We start from the raw sequence: 19,998 nt of genomic DNA, 5'->3' as shown, positions 1-19,998 counted from the left end.
ATCAACTTTAGTCTTAAAAGGTCTTTCAAGTTTTTAGTAAGAATTTATTTAATGAATGCTTCAAAGGGTTTTCTTTTCAAGTGCTATGTAATAGGATCACAAGGATTTAAGTTTGACTTTAAATATATATTTACAATGAATAAAACAAGAAACAAAAATATGTGGAATTTCATATGTGGAAGACAGGAAGTATGCGACCCTTTGGATAAAAATAATTAACAGAACTCAACTTAAGATAGAAATACTGTTTTCTTAAATGTTTATAATGAGTTTCTATATGATTTGTCATGATTTCATTTTTTTTAAATCTCACAAATCTCACTATATTTCTAAAGAGATAACAAATTTGAAAAAGTTATCGATTGTCCTATTTCGCGCGTCAGAAAAAAGAAAGGACCTAAAAATAACCAACTGCGTCTTTGAATTTTTGTAAACAATTTGGAAAGCCGGCGAAAATGGATCGTCTGGCCAGAGTTTTCTCCCAGCAGGACGAACTAATAGCCTTGGATGCAGATTTTAAGGATGAGTACGAAACCTTTAAATCCCTGGACTCCTTGCCGGCGGAAAAGCGTCAAAGGTTACAGCAGCTGACATTAAAACTACTGGAGGATTTGGAGCAGCCGCATGACCAGGAAAAGTGCGCGGAGAGATCGCAGAATCTGCGAGAGGAGGGCAACATGGTATTCAGAGGATCCGTATCCGCAGTCTTCCAAGACTGGGAGCGAGTGCTGAAAGCCTGCAGACTCTACACGGGAGCCGTTTTTGAGGCGGAGGATGCCGAGGACGAGCTGGCCCTGGCCTTTGCCAACCGGGGAATGGCCCTGCAGGAGTACGGGTTCTACAGTGAAGCCTACGACGACTGCGCCAACGCCCTGGACTGTGGCTATCCGGAGAAGCTGCGACACAAGGTGGTCATGCGGCAGGCCCACTGCGCCTGGAAGCTGCAGCAGATTGCGTCCCTGGAGAAGCATCTTGGCTGTCTGGAGCTGCTGCAGCTGAACGACACCTTCCTGCTGCAGCTGGAGGACCTGAAGGAGAAACTGCAGCTGCTTAAGAACCAAGCCAAGGAGCAGGAGCCACAAGATCGGGGAGAGAGCAATGCTCTAGAGGAAATGTGGGTTGCTCTTTTTATACCTACTATTGCCCATTCCCTAACCTAATTTTTTCCAGCATCACAGATCCCGGCCAACGTGGGCGATATATGGTGGCCAAGGAGACCATAAGCCAGGGCCAAATAATCTTCTCCGAGCGAGCCTCCTGCTTTGTTCCCCTGGAGCAGAGGCTGATTTGCCAGCAGTGCGCCGCCAGCTTGATGAGTGCGCCCATTCCCTGCTCCAAGTGCCATCAGCGGGTCGTCTACTGCTCTAGGAAATGTCGAGAGGCCCACTTAGCCATCCACATGTACGAGTGCGCCGCCTATCGAAGGGATCTGCTCAAACTGCTGGGCGTTTCGCACTTGGCCTTGCGTTTGGTTTTGACTTACATGCCCCAAATGCTGCCGAAACTGCAGGATTGCACCAGTGCCCAGGAGGTCTGGGCTAAGATCACTGATATGGCCAAGAGCACGGACTCTGCGGAAACAACTCCAGAGTACTTGCAAAGTCTGCGGATGGTCAGCCACTTGGATAAGGCTTCTCAGGCGGAGCTAGTCTACCACATCCTGTGTGCCAATCTGCTCCAACTTTACCTGAAAGAGCACACCGACTTCTTCGATCAGTTCCACTCCTCGTCGGCCAGCACTCAGGAATGGCAACTGATTACATCAGCACTGATACTCCGATCAGCCGGCCAGCTGCTGGCCAACGGTCATGTGGGCGATGCCCTGCTGCCAGTTGGCTTGGAGCCAAACGAGTTCGCCCTGTTGCTGCCGGATATGTGGCAGCGGCCGCGCCATCTCAAGCTGGGCCAGTTGCACAATCTGGCCCATTCGGAGCTGATCACGGCCATAAATCTGCCCCACTTGAGCCTGTGCAATCATGCCTGCGCTCCCTCTATTCGAACCAAGTTCGACGGCTGTTCCGCGGTTAACTACGCCGCAAAGGACATCTCAGCGGGCGAGGAGATCTTCAATTGTTATACCAGGGATTGCAGAAACAGCCTGAAGCTTCATCGATCCAAACCCCTAAAGGAGGTCTATAAATTCCAGTGCAGCTGCGACAAGTGTACTCGCACTAATCCCGATCAGGACTATGTGAGTATTTGTTGAGTTTGTTATGTTTCTTAGTTTCTTAATTAAAAACACGTTCTAATAATATCACAAAAACAATCATTAGTGTATACGGTGTGATACTCACAGCATTTTCTAGTGAATGCCTTTTAATTTGATAGAAACCAGAAAAATTCCTTGAAATCTAGACTCTGTTATTGATTCCATATTTTACCAGCTCACTTTCCATCGTTACCGCTGCGAAAAACCCAACTGCCGGCAGATATTTGTGCCAGACGTCGAGCTTCAACAGAATAATCTCAGCTGGTGGCTGCCATCCAATGCAGACAACTCGATTATTTGTACAATTTGCAAGGAGCGTCAACAATTCGCCTGGTACAATGGCTTTCTTGACCTCATCGAGAACTGTGCGGACTCAACACAAAGACAGACACTATTCAAGGCCTTCGATGATCTGGACAAATGGCTAGTGGACTACCACAGTCTCAAAAGAAATCTGGCGGAGGAACTAATTACAGCCTGCTTTGTGGAAATAGACGGTATAAATTCGATTGTTCAACATGTTTTCAGACTTACAATTATGGTTTCTTAAACAGAAGGGACTTTACTGGATGAGTTGGAATACGAAAACCTGGCGGAGATTATCCGGAAACAGCTGGAGGGCATTGCTGCCCAGTGTGGCGAATACTCCATGGAATACATCACCCAGATGACCCATCTCTGGGATCTTATTGCACTGGAAAAATGTCAGAGCAACGAAAAGGAACTTTTGCACCTAAAAGGTAAGCTGGAATATCTGGCCAGCGAGCATCGCGAGATTTTCTTGAACTATTACAACGATTTTATTGAGCAACAATGTAAATAACGATATACACGCAGTAAATTCACTAGTTTCGAGCTACAAGCAATCAACACTGGCACTTCTTTTCACCTACAACTAATCTGAGCTTGCTAACGAGCGTTCGTTCGTTTGTTTCCACTTTCTCTCTAGATAAAGTGGGAGGCATATTCGTGGGGCATAACGCCCCGTCGGGGATAGAAGGTGTGGGTGGTGGAGAACTTGAGCAGGTTCGTTATGTCGCTGGTGTAGATGTCGGCGAAACGGAAGAGGCGTCTCGAGAAGTACGTGGGGTTGTGATAAGTGCGGAAAACGCTGCCAAACTGCTCGTTGAACACGTTCTTCGTTTTGTTGCTGTTGTAGGTTAGATAATTAATGGGTTGTTTACTATATGCAGGCCACTTTACAAACCGCAACTGATCGCGCTCTTCCATCCACTCCCTTAGGCAAATCTGGGCTGCCTCGCTCTCATCGTCCTGGGTTTCCTCGATGAGCTGCGTCAGCATTTGCAGCCAGTTGGCACTCGTCTTGAAGTCCTCACGGTTGAGGGTTTGAATTTCATGCTGTAAATAGGAACCCCCCTTTAAAGCCATTTACTAATAGTCGAGCATTAAGTACCCACCGCTAGCTCACTGATGATGGCTCCTGTTCGCCAGCTGTGCTTCAGAGTAACATCTGCCAGGTCGCTGTACGGATGATCCCCGAAATAGAGCACAGAGTGACCGCGCCAGCCCTTGAGTTCTTGAAGCTGTTTCACCGAACCCTGAGGAGAATACCAAAATGAAAGCCTAAATAATGCAATTTTTTGAAGAGCAAACCCTTACCTCGTAGTAGATTTTGCCCTTCTCCAGCTTGAAGACCCGATCCCACAGATGCGACTGAGTTCGCTCGTCGAACAGCCTTATGGGGCGAGATTCGTCCGTGAAGAACTTGGGCTTGCGAGCCTGCACAATGACCACATCGAAGAAATCACGCCAGTTGGAGCCCACCAGCCAGGACATGCCGCAGTTCCTAAAAGCCATATAATACAATTTAAAAAGATCCTATCGATAGGAAAAAGTTAGAGAAGGGCCTTACACAAACGAATACGGACTATTTGTGACCAGAAAGAGATTCTTGCCCGCCTGCTGCAGCTTCTCAAGGAACTTCACCAGCTTCGGGTTGCGTTCTATGTACTTTTCGGTGTCCAACATAACCTTGCCGTGCATTATGGGATGGCAGGAGCCCATGGCGGTCCTGGTGTCATGGAAAACGATCTCCGGATTGTAGTCGATGCGATTGCGCTCAAAGTATTCGATCACATTACACAGCAGGCACATTTCAGGTACGGAAAACAGGTCGGCCAGTTGCACCATTTTGGAGTTGGTGTTATGCTGCTCGGGAAGGTAGATTGTAAATCAGTGATTGATAAACCCAAACCTGAGCCAGGTGATAAGATACCAACCCTATAGCTATTGTTGGGCCCCTCTACGTAGGCTATAGGCAGCAGGCGGTTATGGTAGAGCTTCAGCACCTCCTCCGCCTCCACTTTGGTTCGTCCGCGGTAGACGGAGCCCAGCTGCAGCTGCAGGAAGCTGTCCAGTTTCACGAGCAGCCCCTTCTCCACGTCGTAGTGCAGGCCGCGAACCGCAAAGTTGGGCTCGTACTCCAGGTCCAGGATGTCCTCCGGATAGCGGAACCTCTTCACCAGCATCTCCCGCGCCAGATTGTACAGCAGGTCCTCCAGGATCGGCTTGTAGCAGGCCAGCGTATAGTCGTAGTCGAATCCGTAGACCTGCACCTCGCTGAGATCCAGCTCATTGCAGGCGAACACCGCATCCGGATGCACGTCTGAGGGCAGCTTCTTGGCTGCAAATGTCAAGTGATTGGGGGAAACGAGGGTGTTACTAATGGGACCACTCTGCGGATGGGTATTTTTAGATCGTGCACATACTACGCATATGCATATGCCTGCGAGTGGTTGAGGCTTACATTGGAACTTCTTTTTGGTGGCTTCGTGAAGCTTTTGGAAATCACTCACTGTTTTCGGGTGCGAGATCTCCGCGGGACCAGCTGGAGCGGAAGCCCCAGCGTCCGACGAGAAAGCGCGGGATTCGGATCGATTTCGAATCGATTTGCAAGGGGACGGGGACAAGATGGAGGCCCAGTTCCGGGGGACACCACCACCCCGCAGGAACACATTCTGCCGGAGGAGCACACTGAATATGGGACTGCCTGCCGCGCACATTTAACTCGCTGGTCAATTGCCAATTAAGCCCGTTTGTTATGTACACCAAGTGGGGGCGGAGTGGGTGGCTGCATGCGGATGGGGTGGGGTGTGACCGGGTGGAAGCCCCCCAAAAAATACCGAACCGGGGTTCTGAAGATGATCTTACAATGTGATATGGTCATTGGGGCAACGTTGTCGTTCAAGTATAATTTGACTTAATACAAAAACCAGCTTATTTTAAATTTTTTTTTTCAATTAACCGACTTTTAAAGATTTTTTGAGAAAATATATGCACAGAAAAATTAAATTTGTGGTAGTAATCAAATTTAATCTCAGGACTAACACAAACATTTAACATGACAATATGAAACATTAGTAAAAAAATTTCAATGAGCTAAAACGATTTTTAATACTTTATAATATATTTTCAGTTTGTTTATGTTCATAACTCTCATAAACAGTTAATAATCTAAAACTTATAATACAAAGTATCGAAACATTAACCGTTATTAATCGACAAAGGCAAAACCTGCAAATTTTGGCAGCCCTGAATACAACTTTTCTAGTATTTAATTAGTTCGAAAATATCAAAATGTGTTGCATTCAAAGCGTTAGGGATTTCGTGAAAGGCGTTTTTGTTATTTCGAACACCGAATCTGGGTGTTAAAAACACTTTCGGCAATTATATTTTTAAAAAATCTGAAGTGAATACCCAGCAAACGAAACAAGCGATACAAGCCTAAAACAAAACGATATACAGCCGGACGAAAGTGGGGGAAAGAAAGCGAGGAGGAGACACTATATTTTTCCCCCTTTGCCTGTGTGTGCGTGCGTGTGTGTGGTAGTAGTAGTATTTTTTTCATTTCTGTTTTCGCTGTACGTGCGGATTGATTCATATTATTTCATTACGTGAGCTATTGCAATATATCTGTTCGGCCGAGGACAAAGCCAAACCGATTTCACCTGTCCCATGAACCTTAGCTTATTGTTTGTTTGATTTATGCGAAAATAGATGCCGCCTGCGATGTAGACCTGCTGATGGCCCCTTTTCCACGGGGGCCGCGGCCAATGATTCCACAGACCCAAAAAAAAAACCAAAAAAGTAAGGCAGAGACAAAAACAAATTACGCCGTAGATGAAAAGAAAAGCGCCAAGAAGAAGCAACAGAGAATACGTCAAATATCTCTAATCTCCAATACCATTGCACTCTGTAAACGTGTGTGCTCGAAAAATTCTGGCCCCCCCAAAAACAACAACAAGAAACATCCGCTCAGGAATTGACAACTGATACGTAGAATTATGAACGTAGAGAGCCAACTGAAGACACCGCTAACGCACATACGCAATCTGGTTAAGCACGTGAACAAGCGAAATTTTAATGAAAGCAGCGAGCAAATAAAGCAGGTGAGTTGGAGTTTTTGTCCCAGTAAATTCATGAACAATTCGTTTTTGTCAACCATAACAACAACAAGGTGACAGGGGTAGTGTTGCCAAACTGAAAACATATCGCACCTGGCAAGCCAGAGTTGCCAATTGTACGCACTCACGACTGGCCCCGAGCACTAGTGCCATTTCACTCACTCGTGCATTTTTGCCGACGCCATTACAGTTTTTTGGTAAAGGCAGCTGAAAAAATTTCTCTGCACGGCGTTGCGCGTTTTCTGACCGATTTGTTTAAGCTAAAAGTGCTTTAGAATGTGTAAAAGTAGGCTAATTGGGAGCGCTTAGCCACTCCCGTGATATTGGCGTGGTCGGCCGTGTGAAATTCGCAGCGGAGCAGTGCAAAATCGGGTTGCGAAAACCGAGTGGGAAAGCCCAGCCAAGCAAAGGCCTTTTCGGCCTCAAAACTTTTTTCTTCTCAGTGCTGGTGGAAAAAAATCAAATTAAACTGTAAGTTTATGGTGTTTATTACATAGGAATATTAATTGCGGCCGCTTTCTTTTCGCTGGAGTTGCAATATGTCGCACTTTTTCCTGTGACCCCCTTCCTTTCTCGCACCGTCATGCTCTCTCCTTTCGTCTCCTCTCCTATGTAACGTTTAGCCAACGGGTGCAAGCGAGAGAGCCCGAGTGTAATTTGTTGTGGAGCAGCTGCGACGGCGGGGTCACAGATGTTGTCTCGCTCACGCGCGCGGAGAGAGGCCTTGAGTCCGGACTCCGAACTCCGGATCCCGTATTTGCACAGAGGTGGATCGAAAGTGGGGGATACACCTGGCCGACCCCCTAAAAAGTATTCGAATACATTATCATAACAAATACCAGGATAGTTCAATTCTGCGGGTAATAGTTGCCAATAAAGTTTACAGGCTTATACTCATCATATGCTTAGATTTCATAATTGCCCAATTCGCCGGGTGAAAGGTACCGGTTTTCTAATTGTATAAAGTATGCATATATTAATTTTTATAACAGAAACCAATTCTGCTACTATTTAGCAAAAATCGATTATCGATATATTTTAATTTGCGAAGAATAACTTCAAAAACTTGAGATCCGCCCCTGAACCCCAAAACACACTTTCAACTAGGGCAGTCAAAGATTGACACACGCACATAACAGAACTCAAAAAAAATTCTAAGTTTACGATGAAAATCGTATAAAAAAAACAAGGTTACTGGAGAATCTGAGGAATCTTTTAAAACGCCCATCGCCCGCAATCCATTGGCATGTGTCCCAGGTTGCGGGCAGTCGCTGCCTGGGCCCTTGTGCTGGTCACAAGGATCAGACCAATGAATATCTCCGACACTGATAGCCTCCCCGATCTCTTGCAGTTCGTTAAAGAGCACGGCCTGGAAGCGGATCGCAGCAGCCTGCGCCACCTGTTCTCCGTGATCAACTTCAGCGATCCCGCGCCCTCTGTTACCGCCCAGCTGCAGGCGAAACTCCTGGGCGCCCACTTGCAGCGTCAGCTGCAGAGCTCATCGTTTGTGTCCAACATCTGCTACGCCTTCGACCAGTACTTTGCCAGTAACCAGAAGGTTAGTTCCCATCTAATCTCTGAGTGTTTTTATAACTAATGGCCTTTTACACTTTTCTCTGATCAGACCTTAAAGTCTGCTGCGGTATCGGATCTCGTGGGCCAAGTCTCTCGACTGACCGGTATCAACAAGCTCTGCGAGTGCATCTTTGCCTTGGCCGTAACCCATTCCTCGCACACGGATCTCAGGCAGTCGGCCAGGAACAACTTGAAAAGCAGCCTCCGCGAACTAATCGACTCCTATTTGGGCAAGAACAACAGCAGTCCGGCGAGCAGCGGTCTCCAGGAGATATCCTTTGATCTGCTGCAGTATTTGCTGTGCTGCCTCAGTGAGTACGTTAAACCGCAGTTGGAGGCGCAGTTTCTGGTCAAGCTTCGCGAGGAGTTTCCGCGCCAGGAGGTGCCGCTGGTTCTAGCGCCGTTTCTGTACGGCTCGACGACGGCGACGATTGCGGGAGCAGGTGCCAGCGAAACGGATGCGGAGGCCGAAGCGACGGCCAGCAGCAACTGCTCCAGTTCCGAGGCAGATGCTCTAAACGAGGTGGGAATCGAGGATATCTATGACCATTTAAGCGAGATAATATTCACCAACCAGGTGCGCATGCAGATTTTATGTAAGAAGCTGGCAATTTGTTAATTCAATCTACTGTTGCAGGGCAAAAATAATATTATGGACACATCCTGGATTAATCTAATCCTGGAAATCGGTTATGAATTTACATCGAGTGTTGAAGAGTGCAAGAATCATTTGTGTTCCCGCGAACGAGAACGCGCTGAGCTCCAGTCCAAAGATGTTGCCAAAATCGTGGGACTCATGTGCCGGCGGCACTCGTCTCTGCTCGATTGTAATGTGAACCTACCGACGCCGGCGAACTTCTGGCCTGGTCAAGGGCAGGGCGCTGGCAACAATAGCAGCGGCTCCTCGCAGGCACAAAGCACTCCGCAGCAACAGAGCTCGGGCAGCAGCAACAACAACGATGGCAGCGAAGGCAACTCGTCCAGTGATAAGAAGGACAAGAAGGAGACGACGGAGGCCACGCAAACATGGAAACCAGATGTCTTTGTGCAGGCCCTCAAGGAGGTGGTGCCACAGCTCAACTGGAAGGAAGTGTGCATGGGTAATTGCTTAGTAGACTCAACCATTTTAGGACATTCAACTAAATGTATTCCCTTTTTTTTCAGAACTCGACCATCCCGAGTTCGTGCTAAAGGATCGCATCGGTTTGGACCTACTGCTGACCATCCTACGACTGGCCACTGGCTCCAACATATTTCCACATCCAGAATGCATTTACCGTCACTGGGCCAACACGGAGGGTCAGCTGTCGCTCATTGCGACCATGCTGAAGAACCCGGATCTCTTCTCTTTCGCCGACTTTGTATTCAGCCAGCCAGCGTTGGACGTGCTAAAGACGGCCCCGGATGCGGACAACAAGGAGATCTCGGCCTGGAAGTCGCTTCACCTGGTTGAGGTGTTGCTCTCCATTGCGGACAAGGGATACTATACGCAGGTCCATGAGCTTTTTAAGTTCCCCGCGCAGAATTGTCCCGATGTGCTATTCCTGGCCTTACTGCACATAAGTCCGCCACTAACGCCGCTGCGACAGGATCTGTTCAACCAACTGATTCCCACGTTCCTGGGCAACCATCCCAACTCGAACGTCATCCTGGCCAGCGCCTGGAGCTCAACCAACTTCCAACTGCGCCCCAATATCATGAATGCCATGTCCGAGTGGTATCTGCGAGGCAGTGAGTTCGACCAGGTGAAGCTGTCGCGCATTCTTGACCTTGCCCAGGACCTTAAGGCGCTGTCCGCGCTGCTCAACGCGCGCTCCTTTTTGTTCATCATCGACCTGGCTTGCCTTGCCTCGCGGCGTGAGTACCTGAAGCTGGAGAAGTGGCTCACCGACAAGATTCGCGACCATGGGGAGCCCTTCATGCAGGCCATGATCAAGGTGCTGCTGCGTCGCTGCCCGCAGGTGGCCAACGCCAAAGTGCCCGAGGATCAGCTGCCTCCTAAACAGGCCCAGCTCTTGCCCGAGACGGTGACCACAATGATTAACTGCCTGCAAACGTGCATCAACAACTGCATGCTGCCGGAGATGGTCGAAATGATAATGCAGATGACCGCGAACGTGGCCATCATGGCAAACAAGGCGCGTGCCCAGCAGCAACAGCCAGGACTGGTTCCGCCGCCTCCTCCGAACATACTGCGCGGCCATCGTGGCATGGATCTGCCTGGCGGCATCGTTCCTCCGCCGCCGCAGCAACCCTTCTCTGGAAACCTCAATGCGCAGATGTTTGGACCCGGAATGGATCCGCTGACCAATATGTCCAACAACCTGGCCGGTCTCAATCTGAGTGGGCCGAACGGAGCATTTAACTTTGGCAACATGCTGAGTAAGTATAAGAGTTTTTTCGCTCGGAATCGTTGCAATAACTCATCTTTACCCTTGCAGCCTCTCCATCACGTCTGATGACTCCGGGCGCCAGTCCATATCCACTGAATCCCATGGGGATGCCGCAAGCTCCGCCGCCACCCAATGTCGGGAATCTCGGCCGCATGCTGCCGGGTGGTCCACAACAGCAGACTCCCACGCCAACGCCAACGGCCCCCAATCCCAACAATCCTGTGATGGCCGACCTGCAGATACCCGTGTCAAAGGAGGTGGAAGACGAGGTCAACTCGTACTTCCAGCGCATCTACAACCACCAGCCAAATCCAACGCTGTCCATCGACGAAGTGCTGGACATTCTGCAGCGCTTCAAGGAGTCAAGCAACCGACGCGAACAGGAAGTCTTTCTGTGCATGCTGCGCAATCTCTTCGAAGAGTACCGCTTCTTCTGTCAATATCCGGAAAAGGAGCTGCAGATCACAGCGCAGCTTTTCGGTGGCATCATCGACCGCAACCTGGTGCCCACATTCGTGGCCCTGGGCCTTTCTCTGCGCTGTGTCCTGGACGCGCTTCGCAAACCCGATGGCTCCAAGCTTTACTATTTCGGTGTGACGGCTCTGGACAGATTCAGGACCCGATTGCACACCTACAACAAATACTGCGAGCACATCCGGTCCATTCCCCACTTCTCGGACTTCCCGCCACATCTTATCCAGTATGTGGAATACGGAATGCACGGCCAGGAGCCGCCGCCGCAGAAGCTAATTGGGCTCAGTAATACGATTCCGTCTGCGATTTCCACCGGTGGTCCGCCAACCGATGCGCTCTACAGGTCCAACTCCATGCTAGGTAAGCACGTGCTGTTGCTATTAGAGTTGGGTATTTGGGTCACGAGTTGGTGAATAGACAAGAGTTACTCATCTTCTTTAAAGTTAACCTAACCCAAGTGCTTCATTATTTCTTGTAATTTATGGCACAACCAACTTGGCAAGATTGCAATTAAGTAAGCAAGTTAACATTGCACAGTATGGGTAACTCCTTTCGGCCGCTGACAAAGCCCACAGTTTTTTAGCAATCGCTACCAGAGAATAACGTTTATTTTCATTGTTTTCCATAGGTAACATGCCCCTTGCCACTCCCGGTGCGGGACCCAAATCGAGCGCTGCAGTATCGCACGCCACGAGGATGAAGTCCATCGCCAATGCCACCAATATCGACACCCTGTTGGTGGCCAACCAGGAGGAGAAGGTCACAGTGCCGCCGGAACCGGTGCAGGACAAAACTGCCTTTATTTTCAACAACCTGAGCCAGCTGAACATACCGCAGAAGTGCGACGAGATCAAGGAAATCATGACCAAAGAGTATTGGCCATGGCTGGCGCAGTATTTGGTCCTCAAACGCGCCTCAATGGAGTTCAACTTCCACACGCTCTATTACAACTTCCTAGACGCGCTCAAAAACGGCGAGATCAATCGATTCGTGACTAAAGAGACGCTGCGCAATATCAAGGTGCTGCTGCGCTCCGACAAGGGAGTCATCAACTTCTCCGATCGCAGTCTGCTGAAGAACCTCGGTCACTGGCTGGGCATGATGACCCTGGGCCGCAATCGTCCCATTCTGCAGTTGGATCTGGATCTCAAATCCCTACTGGCCGAGGCCTATCATAAGGGACAGCAGGAACTGCTTTTTGTAGTGCCCTTCGTGGCCAAGATCCTTGAATCGTCCGCCAAGTCACGCATCTTCCGCTCGCCCAATCCCTGGACAATGGGCATCATGTACGTGCTGGGCGAGCTGCATCAGGAGCCGGACCTCAAGCTGAACCTCAAGTTCGAAATCGAGGTGCTGTGCAAGACACTTAACCTGGAGCTGGCCAAGTTGCGACCGGTGATCTATCTGAAGGATCCCAGTCGGGCTCTGTTGATTGAGCAGCAAATGTCGCAGCCAAAGCCCAAACAGATGGAGCCAGTGGCAGCGGCGCCTGCTCTGCCGCGTGAACAGCAACCTCCAGCACAACCGCCGCCGCCTCCGCAACAGCAGCAGCAACAACAACAGCAGCAGCAACAACAGCAGCAGCAGCAACAGCAACAACAACAGCAGCAACAACAACAACAGCAGCAGCAGCAACAACAGCAGCAGGCTCCTCCACCGCCACCTTCAAGTGATGTGGATGCCCAAAATGCGGCTGCCATGATGATGGGTGGAAATGGAGCTAACAGCACTCCCGGATCGGTGTCGTCGCCCAATCTGCCCAACGATCCCAGCCAGGTTGTACAACCGCCACCAGAGCCACGCTACTCGTACGTGGACGTGAATGTGAGCAACTTCCAGCTTATTGGTCAGCAATTGATTATGCCGCCCAATGTACCATTCCTGAACGCCAATCCCGGAATCAAACACATCGTGGTCAATGCCGTGGAGCGCACCATCACCGACTGGCTGCAGCCCATCGTGGACCGAAGCATTCGCATCGCCTGCGCCACCACCGAGCAGATCATCCGCAAGGATTTTGCCCTGGATGCTGATGAGAACCGCATGCGCACCGCCGCCCATCAGATGGTGCGCAATCTGGCCGCCGGCATGGCCATGATCACTGGCAAGGATGAGATAGCACGCGCCATTAGCCAGAATCTGCACAAGGCCCTGATTTCGGCTCTCAACGGAATGCCCACAATGGCGGAGATCCAAGCGGCCGCCATGCAGTTGGCCAGCGAGAATGTGGAGCTGGTGTGCGCCTTCATCCAGAAGACATCGGCCGAAAAGGCAGCTGCCGAGATCGATAGGCGCCTGAGCACCGATTTCGAGACCCGAAAGATTGCCCGCGAAGAGGGCAACCGCTTTGTGGACGCCCAGATCCTCAGCTACCAGCAGGAGCGTCTGCCAGAAGCAGTGCGCATCAAGGTGGGCCCTGCGCCGGCCACACTCTACGCTGTGTACTCGGAGTTCGCAAGAAGCATACCGGGATTCCAGCAGATGAGTGACCGTGATATCGCACTGTTTGTGCCCAAGCCGCAGGACTTGTCGCAGCCGAATGTGTTTGCCAATGACGAGAGCAGCTTGGTCTACGGAGAACTGGCCAGCAAGATGGAAACCTTTATGAACACAGCCATTGGTGTGCCGTCGCTGCAGGTTCAGGCCAGCAAGATGCACATGCTCCTCAACGCCCTGATGTCGACGCGCCGCCTGCGTGACCAGGAGTCGGCCTTCAATCTCCTGACCCGCGCCGTCGAGGGTTTGACCGAGGGACTGGTCAATATGCACGAGAACTTGGAGCAGATGAAGCTCTACCAGAACGTCCACCTGCGTATCATCGGACTGCTGCACAACAGCTTTGGTGCTCCCAACACCGAGCGAGCAGTGACCAAGTGCTTCTTCGACATCCGCGAGGAGGTGCGCTACAACGTGGAGGCAGCTCGTGCGCTGATCACCTCACACTTTGTCAACCTGAATCAGTTCGATGGCATGCTGCGGGATTGCATGGACAACGGCAACAACTATGTGGCCATCTCGTTCGGTATTGCGCTGCTAGAGCGACTGATCATGGACGATCGGGCGATTAACATTGTTTCGGACAACGAATTCATGGCCACCGTGGAGCTGCTGGGTAGGCTTACGCAGCACCGTCATCGGTATCCCGAGTGCATCGTCAATGCCATCGACACGCTGTGGAGCGGAAACTTCAACTCGAGCAGCGACTACAGTCCGTTCAACGCCAGTGAGCGTTACTTGGCGGGAGCCTCGCACTACATCCACTCCGGCATGCATCACGTGAGGGTAAGGACGAAAACATTTTTCTAGCTCAACTCATTTTAGTTATACAATATCCCTTCCCTTCTTTTAGTCATGCGATACGGACGATCCGCCAGGCTTGCAGGAAAAGACCGAATTTCTGCTCAAGGACTGGGTGGCCCTGTACACTCAGCAAAACCAACAGTCCACGCGCGATGCCCGCAACTTTGGCGCATTCGTCCAGAAGATGAACACATACGGAATCCTGAAGACGGACGACTTGATCACACGCTTCTTCCGCCAGGCCACCCACATTTGCACGGACGTGGTGTACAGAATGTTTGCTGAGCCAAGTCTGCCCATCAATCAAGCGAAGAACAAGATATTCCAGTGGATCGATGCGTTCGTGCACCTCATAGCGATGCTGGTGCGGCATTCTGGCGAAGCAGGCAATCCCACGACCAAGATCAACCTGCTGAACAAGGTTTTGGGCATTGTGCTGGGCACGCTGCTCAAGGACCACGAGATGCGCGGCGTAAGCTTCCAGCAGGTGGGCTACCACCGCTTCTTCATGATGCTCTTCATGGAGCTCTGCTCGGCCGACGTGATCCTCGAGTCGCTGATGCACAGCATTGTGTCGGCCTTCGCCTACACCTATCATCTGCTGAATCCCACCGTGGCACCGGGCTTCTGCTTCGCCTGGCTGGAGCTCATTTCGCACCGCGTCTTCCTGGGCCGCATCCTCGTGCAGATTCCCGGCCAGAAGGGCTGGCCGCTTTACGCCCAGCTGCTGCAGGATCTCTTCAAGTATCTTGCGCCCTTCCTGCGCAACACGGAGCTTGGTAAACCAGTCCAGCTCTTGTACAAGGGCACTCTGCGCGTTCTGCTCGTCCTGCTGCACGACTTCCCCGAGTTCCTGTGCGACTACCACTTTGGGTTCTGCGACACCATCCCGCCCAACTGCGTCCAGATGCGCAACATCATCCTGTCGGCGTTCCCGCGCAACATGCGCCTGCCCGACCCCTTCACTCCAAACTTGAAGGTGGACATGCTGTCGGACAGCAGCAATGCACCCAAGGTGCTTAGCAGCTACATCATGAACATCCAGCCGCCGAACTTCAAGAAGGACCTGGACTCGTACCTCAAGGCTCGGGCGCCGGTTACTTTCCTCTCGGAGTTGCGTGGCCACCTCCAGGTGACCAGCGAGCCAGGCACGCGTTACAACATGACGCTGATGAATGCCCTGGTCATGTATGTGGGCACTCAGGCCATCGCTCTGATTAGGTGGGTGCATCTTAATATTTCCATTCTATCAAAGACGCTTGCTAATCGGTATTACTATTTGTAGAAACAAGAACTTTGTGCCGAACACCTCGAACATTGCACACAGCGCTCACATGGACATCTTCCAAAACCTGGCTGTCGATTTGGATACGGAGGGTCGCTATCTCTTCCTGAATGCGATTGCCAACCAGCTGCGCTATCCGAACAGCCACACGCACTACTTCAGCTGTGCCGTGCTGCATCTGTTCGCCGAGGCCAACTCGGAGGCCATCCAGGAGCAGATCACGCGCGTCCTGCTCGAACGATTGATCGTGAACCGGCCGCATCCGTGGGGATTGCTCATCACGTTCATCGAGCTGATCAAGAATCCCATCTACAAGTTCTGGGACCATGACTTTGTGCACTGCGCGCCGGAGATTACCAAGTGAGTTGGCCTGGTCATCTAGACCCTATTCAGAACGTCATTTGATCAGTGAGATCTATACCGCAAATTAGATCAACAACAACAGGCCTTATAGATGTAGTTAGTTTGTAGTAGATTGGCAACGCACTCCACGAATTCCGCTTTTTCAACTTCTAACCCACTTTCTCACCTAACTTACATTTTACCACCCCTTTTGTTTTCAGATATTTCGGTGATTGTCTGATTGTAGTTAAGCGGTTTGCACATTTAATTGGCATTTAGTGTGCATCGTAGCAGGAGAGCAAGATCAGCAACCAGTCCCATCCCATCCCAATCATTTTGCATGTTAACCTTTCTTTATATTCGTTTGTAACCTCTCCTATTTTCTACACTTTATCATTAATCCATTCAAATATAACTTTTTATTAAGCAAGTCGCTCCGTGGATGCTGCTCCACGAAAGCGAGATGAGTTGATATTAAAATGGCAATGTGTTCTTAATGTTCTCCGCAGGCTCTTCGAATCGGTGGCCCGCTCCTGTCTGGCCAAATCGAACGTCACCCAGCAGCTGAACATGCCCGTCGTCGATGGCGAGGGCCAGGAGGTGGCCAGCATCAACTGAGAAAACGCCACCGTCCGACGCTTCTGTCTGGAGGTCTGTGCGAGACCCAGACGCAGGCAGTAGGCACACAACAACACAACAACACCACAGCACAGCAACACAACAACACCCCAACTTACCACACAGCACAGCACAGAACTGCATTCATTGAATTCTACTACCATTACTACTGTGTTTAGCTTTTAGAGTAAATCGTTTTAAGGAGACAGTGAAATCAGCAACAGCAGCAGACACAAACATTTTCAAAACAACCAACAGCAGCAACCGCAACAATAAGAACAGAGCAGCAACAGCAGGCCAGGCCAACTGCAGTGCTAGAAACCGAAATTCGACTTGTATTTAAACGAACGGAAACGATAACATTTTAAATGCCTCCCCCATCGTGGGGGAATGTTACAAATTTTTAATTGAGTTGTATTATAAATGGTAGATGAAGACGTTAAACTGTTGATGACAGATACTGTGTAAAGAAATCAATCAAACAGATGAAAAAAAAAATGAAAAAACAAAAACAAAACAAAAAAAAAAAAAAAATGAAAATCGATAAAAGAAAAAAGAAAAATATTTTCTACAAAAAAATTGCAAAATGTACGATGAAAATGCGAAAAAACTAACAAATGCGATGTAAATATGTAGATTGTTGTTGCTACACATCCGGCAAAGAACAACAATTAGAACAAAGAGAAGAGAAGATTCAAAAGACGTAGCAGCAACAACGGCCACATATGAAATTTGTGTACACATATTGATGGAGCGAGTATAGCCAGGCAGCAGATAAGCAGATACCTAGTTAAACCTACTCTCAACCCCGCTGAGAGCGATATTTATAGACGTGAATTGAAGAAAGTTTGCTGCAAACAGAAGAAGGTTTGAAAGATCCTCAGAGTCAATATTAATTCGAGTTGTCAAAGTAGCTCTTACCTCCCAGCCAACTCAATGATGTATCATTTGCAAATTCGTAACCTCTAAGAGTCCCTCAGTTAGTCTACTCGTATACGTTAACTTTTAAAATGTTTCCGCACAAGAGCAACAACAGCAGCAACCAGAACCAACCAATGTTTGATCTTCTTATACGCAATGTAAGCGATACGTTTTGTTTTTTACCTACATACTTTTATGAACTGATTATTAACTGAAAATGGAAATACATTGAACACCTCTAGCTTGTTAAACGTATAATCGATCCTCCATGTAAAGATAAACGCTGTTAGAATCAGAGAGATGACATATAGAACGAGCGTGGCGTGGCGCAGAGTCCAAGCCATTGTCTATATAGATCTTTATATAAATATATAAAATATGTATTTCTAAATTTAAATACGTAATGTAAATCGAGTTTGATTGTCGCGCAGCGAGTGGAAGTGGAAGGGCAGCGGAACGGAGCGAGATCGATTCTAAATTCATTATCCTACGTTAGGCAATTTGCGAGTTATGTACGTGTTATTAGATCCTATCCCACAACCACTACCATTACCACTCCCACTCGACACTCAAGCACCTACTGCAGCAACTCTATTAGTTTGTAGTCTCTACCGCAAATGCAAATGAACATTCACTGTATTTACGCAAGTCAAAATCTATTTTGAATTAAACTGAATTGAAGCCTGAAGCCGAGCAAAGTGCTTATGATGTAGAAAGCGAGGAGAGTAGAGCAGAGGAGGAGAGTAGAGAAAGGTGGAAGCTAGCTAGGGCTAGCTTTCTAGCCAAAGGCCCAACTCATTTATAGACTAATTCCGTTTGCAATGGCTAACAAGTGATGTATATGTATGATGTATGATGTATGTGTATGTACAGACATGCGTTCACCGATCGACCGAGACACAATATATACATTCATTAACGAAAGCTGCGACACAAGAAACCACAACAAATCTACATTGATAAATAATAATCCATTACAATCGAAATAAGTAACACTATGCATTAAGAGAACAATATATATATATATAAAAATTAATATGTATACAAAACAAATATTAAATGTATAAATGGCAAAATTTTAAAAAGCCCTGCGTTTGCTTAGAAACTTTTCGCTCCTCCCTTATGGCTCTTATGGCCATAATGTGTATCTGGGCCCCAGCGCGTTGTGGGCCAACACTTAAAAAAGCTCGTTTCATTGGAGCAAAGGCCCCGCATCCGTATATATGGTAGTGGTACTGGTACTGGAACCCCCCGTACATACATATGTGGCCCATTTCCGCACCCAGGCTTACATAACCCTCTGCCACCGCCCGCCCCCTGGGTTTGTTGGCGGGGCGCATTTGGGTTAAGTAAACACAAATGTCGATAAATGCGGAGAGAGCGGTTACAGCTTGGAAAACATAAATGTACGGGTGTATCTATCTATTGTGCGACACGAATTCAGCATTAATTGAAATGCTGCAGTCATCGCAGAGCCCCCGCCGCCGCTTGTTTTCTTTGGCAATTCACATGAATTTGTCATAAGGCTGATAAACGACGATTGTGTGGAGGTGCACTTGTAAAAAATTGAAAACTTACTATTTCGAAATTAGCCACACTAGTGGCTTTAAAATAAGCGCACAAATATTTGCAATTTTTTTGTTCTAATAGACAAAAATAAAGTTTATATTTTTAAAATAACTGATTTGTTATAATGAACTTAAAATTGATTTGGGAAACAAACAATACAAACAAAAAGTTGTTTGTTTATTGCTTAAAAAAATGAATTTTTAAAATTTTGTATGTAAATTATGCTTTCTAGTTTATAAAAATTAATATGAATGGCAACTCTGAAATGTAGGTTTAATTTTTTTGTTAGTGCATAGTATAGAGTAAAAAAAATGCCCAAAGCGTCTTGTGTGTGTGTGTGTGTGTGTGGCGTATCTGTGTGAGCGCTTGGAAACAGAATGTGGCACACTTAGCGCTCTGCCGACGTCGCTGCGCAAAAGCAAAAAAATTCCCCTACTGGCCTGGCCTGGCCGTACATTATGTGGCCCCGGCCCCGCTACCGCTACCGCTCCCACTCCCGTTTCCCTTTACCCCAATCCGCGCGTCCCAATGTATCCGAAAGATACAAAAACGCGGCGCTGCAGCTTTGTGGCTCTGGCTCTACATGGCCATTTGAATCGGCTTAGATACGCGCGCGCGCGCTGCCGTGCGAAAGAGACGGCGATGGAGTTTCGTTAAAAAGCTTTCCAGTTCGAGTCGATGTCGCTCCCACACAGTCACGTGTCTTCGTATCTGTGAGAGCGCGCGTATCTGTATCTTTGTATCTTTGCGGCAAGCTTCTTGGCTGAGTCAGCTATGAAGCAGCACCATTAGTTGCGAGCACATTTTGTGTATGCTGCCATTAGAGTTTTTTTTTTCTTTTCTTGTTTTTTTCCCGATGTTTCCTCTTCTTCTTTTGGCCCTGCAGAT

General features: G+C 48.7%; 3 protein-coding genes across 10 annotated transcripts; 2 read left to right on the top strand and 1 right to left on the bottom strand.

Moving 5' to 3' along the window:
• Window positions 1-281: 281 nt before the first annotated feature.
• LOC128256557 (SET and MYND domain-containing protein 4) lies at window positions 282-3,079 on the top strand. Its single transcript, XM_052987002.1, has 4 exons — window positions 282-1,114; window positions 1,171-2,191; window positions 2,385-2,706; window positions 2,764-3,079. Exons 1-4 carry the CDS (start codon window positions 456-458, stop codon window positions 3,030-3,032), a joined length of 2,271 nt encoding a protein of 756 aa, XP_052842962.1. The 5' UTR covers window positions 282-455; the 3' UTR covers window positions 3,033-3,079.
• Window positions 2,986-5,356, bottom strand: LOC128256558 (5'-nucleotidase domain-containing protein 3). Of its 2 annotated transcripts, none has more exons than XM_052987004.1 (7): window positions 5,026-5,356; window positions 4,450-4,853; window positions 4,083-4,378; window positions 3,830-4,016; window positions 3,628-3,768; window positions 3,417-3,568; window positions 2,986-3,359 (listed from the first exon to the last, which is right to left on the bottom strand). In XM_052987004.1, the coding sequence occupies exons 2-7, from the start codon at window positions 4,696-4,698 to the stop codon at window positions 3,155-3,157; spliced, it is 1,230 nt and encodes a 409-aa protein (XP_052842964.1). In that variant the 5' UTR covers window positions 4,699-4,853; window positions 5,026-5,356; the 3' UTR covers window positions 2,986-3,154. The 2 variants fall into 2 exon arrangements, with proteins under 2 accessions (XP_052842964.1, XP_052842963.1); XM_052987003.1 differs by having other exon boundaries at window positions 4,977-5,353.
• Window positions 5,357-5,839: 483 nt separating this feature from the next.
• Window positions 5,840-18,626, top strand: LOC128256556 (CCR4-NOT transcription complex subunit 1). 7 transcript variants are annotated; one of them, XM_052987000.1, is made up of 11 exons: window positions 5,841-6,038; window positions 6,227-6,618; window positions 7,985-8,191; window positions 8,258-8,785; window positions 8,846-9,308; window positions 9,373-10,590; window positions 10,650-11,435; window positions 11,704-14,357; window positions 14,425-15,596; window positions 15,661-16,020; window positions 16,512-18,626. In XM_052987000.1, the coding sequence occupies exons 2-11, from the start codon at window positions 6,514-6,516 to the stop codon at window positions 16,618-16,620; spliced, it is 7,602 nt and encodes a 2,533-aa protein (XP_052842960.1). In that variant the 5' UTR covers window positions 5,841-6,038; window positions 6,227-6,513; the 3' UTR covers window positions 16,621-18,626. The 7 variants fall into 7 exon arrangements, with proteins under 7 accessions (XP_052842961.1, XP_052842960.1, XP_052842959.1 ...); XM_052986999.1 differs by having other exon boundaries at window positions 5,841-6,042; XM_052986998.1 differs by having other exon boundaries at window positions 5,841-6,048.
• The last annotated feature ends 1,372 nt before the right edge of the window (window positions 18,627-19,998 follow it).

Source organism: Drosophila gunungcola (genome assembly GCF_025200985.1).
Source record: "Drosophila gunungcola strain Sukarami chromosome 2R unlocalized genomic scaffold, Dgunungcola_SK_2 000020F, whole genome shotgun sequence".
NCBI classification, from domain to species: Eukaryota; Metazoa; Arthropoda; class Insecta; order Diptera; family Drosophilidae; genus Drosophila; species Drosophila gunungcola.
Note: the sequence above shows the minus strand (reverse complement) of the source record. Positions and strands in the feature narration are given on the sequence as shown.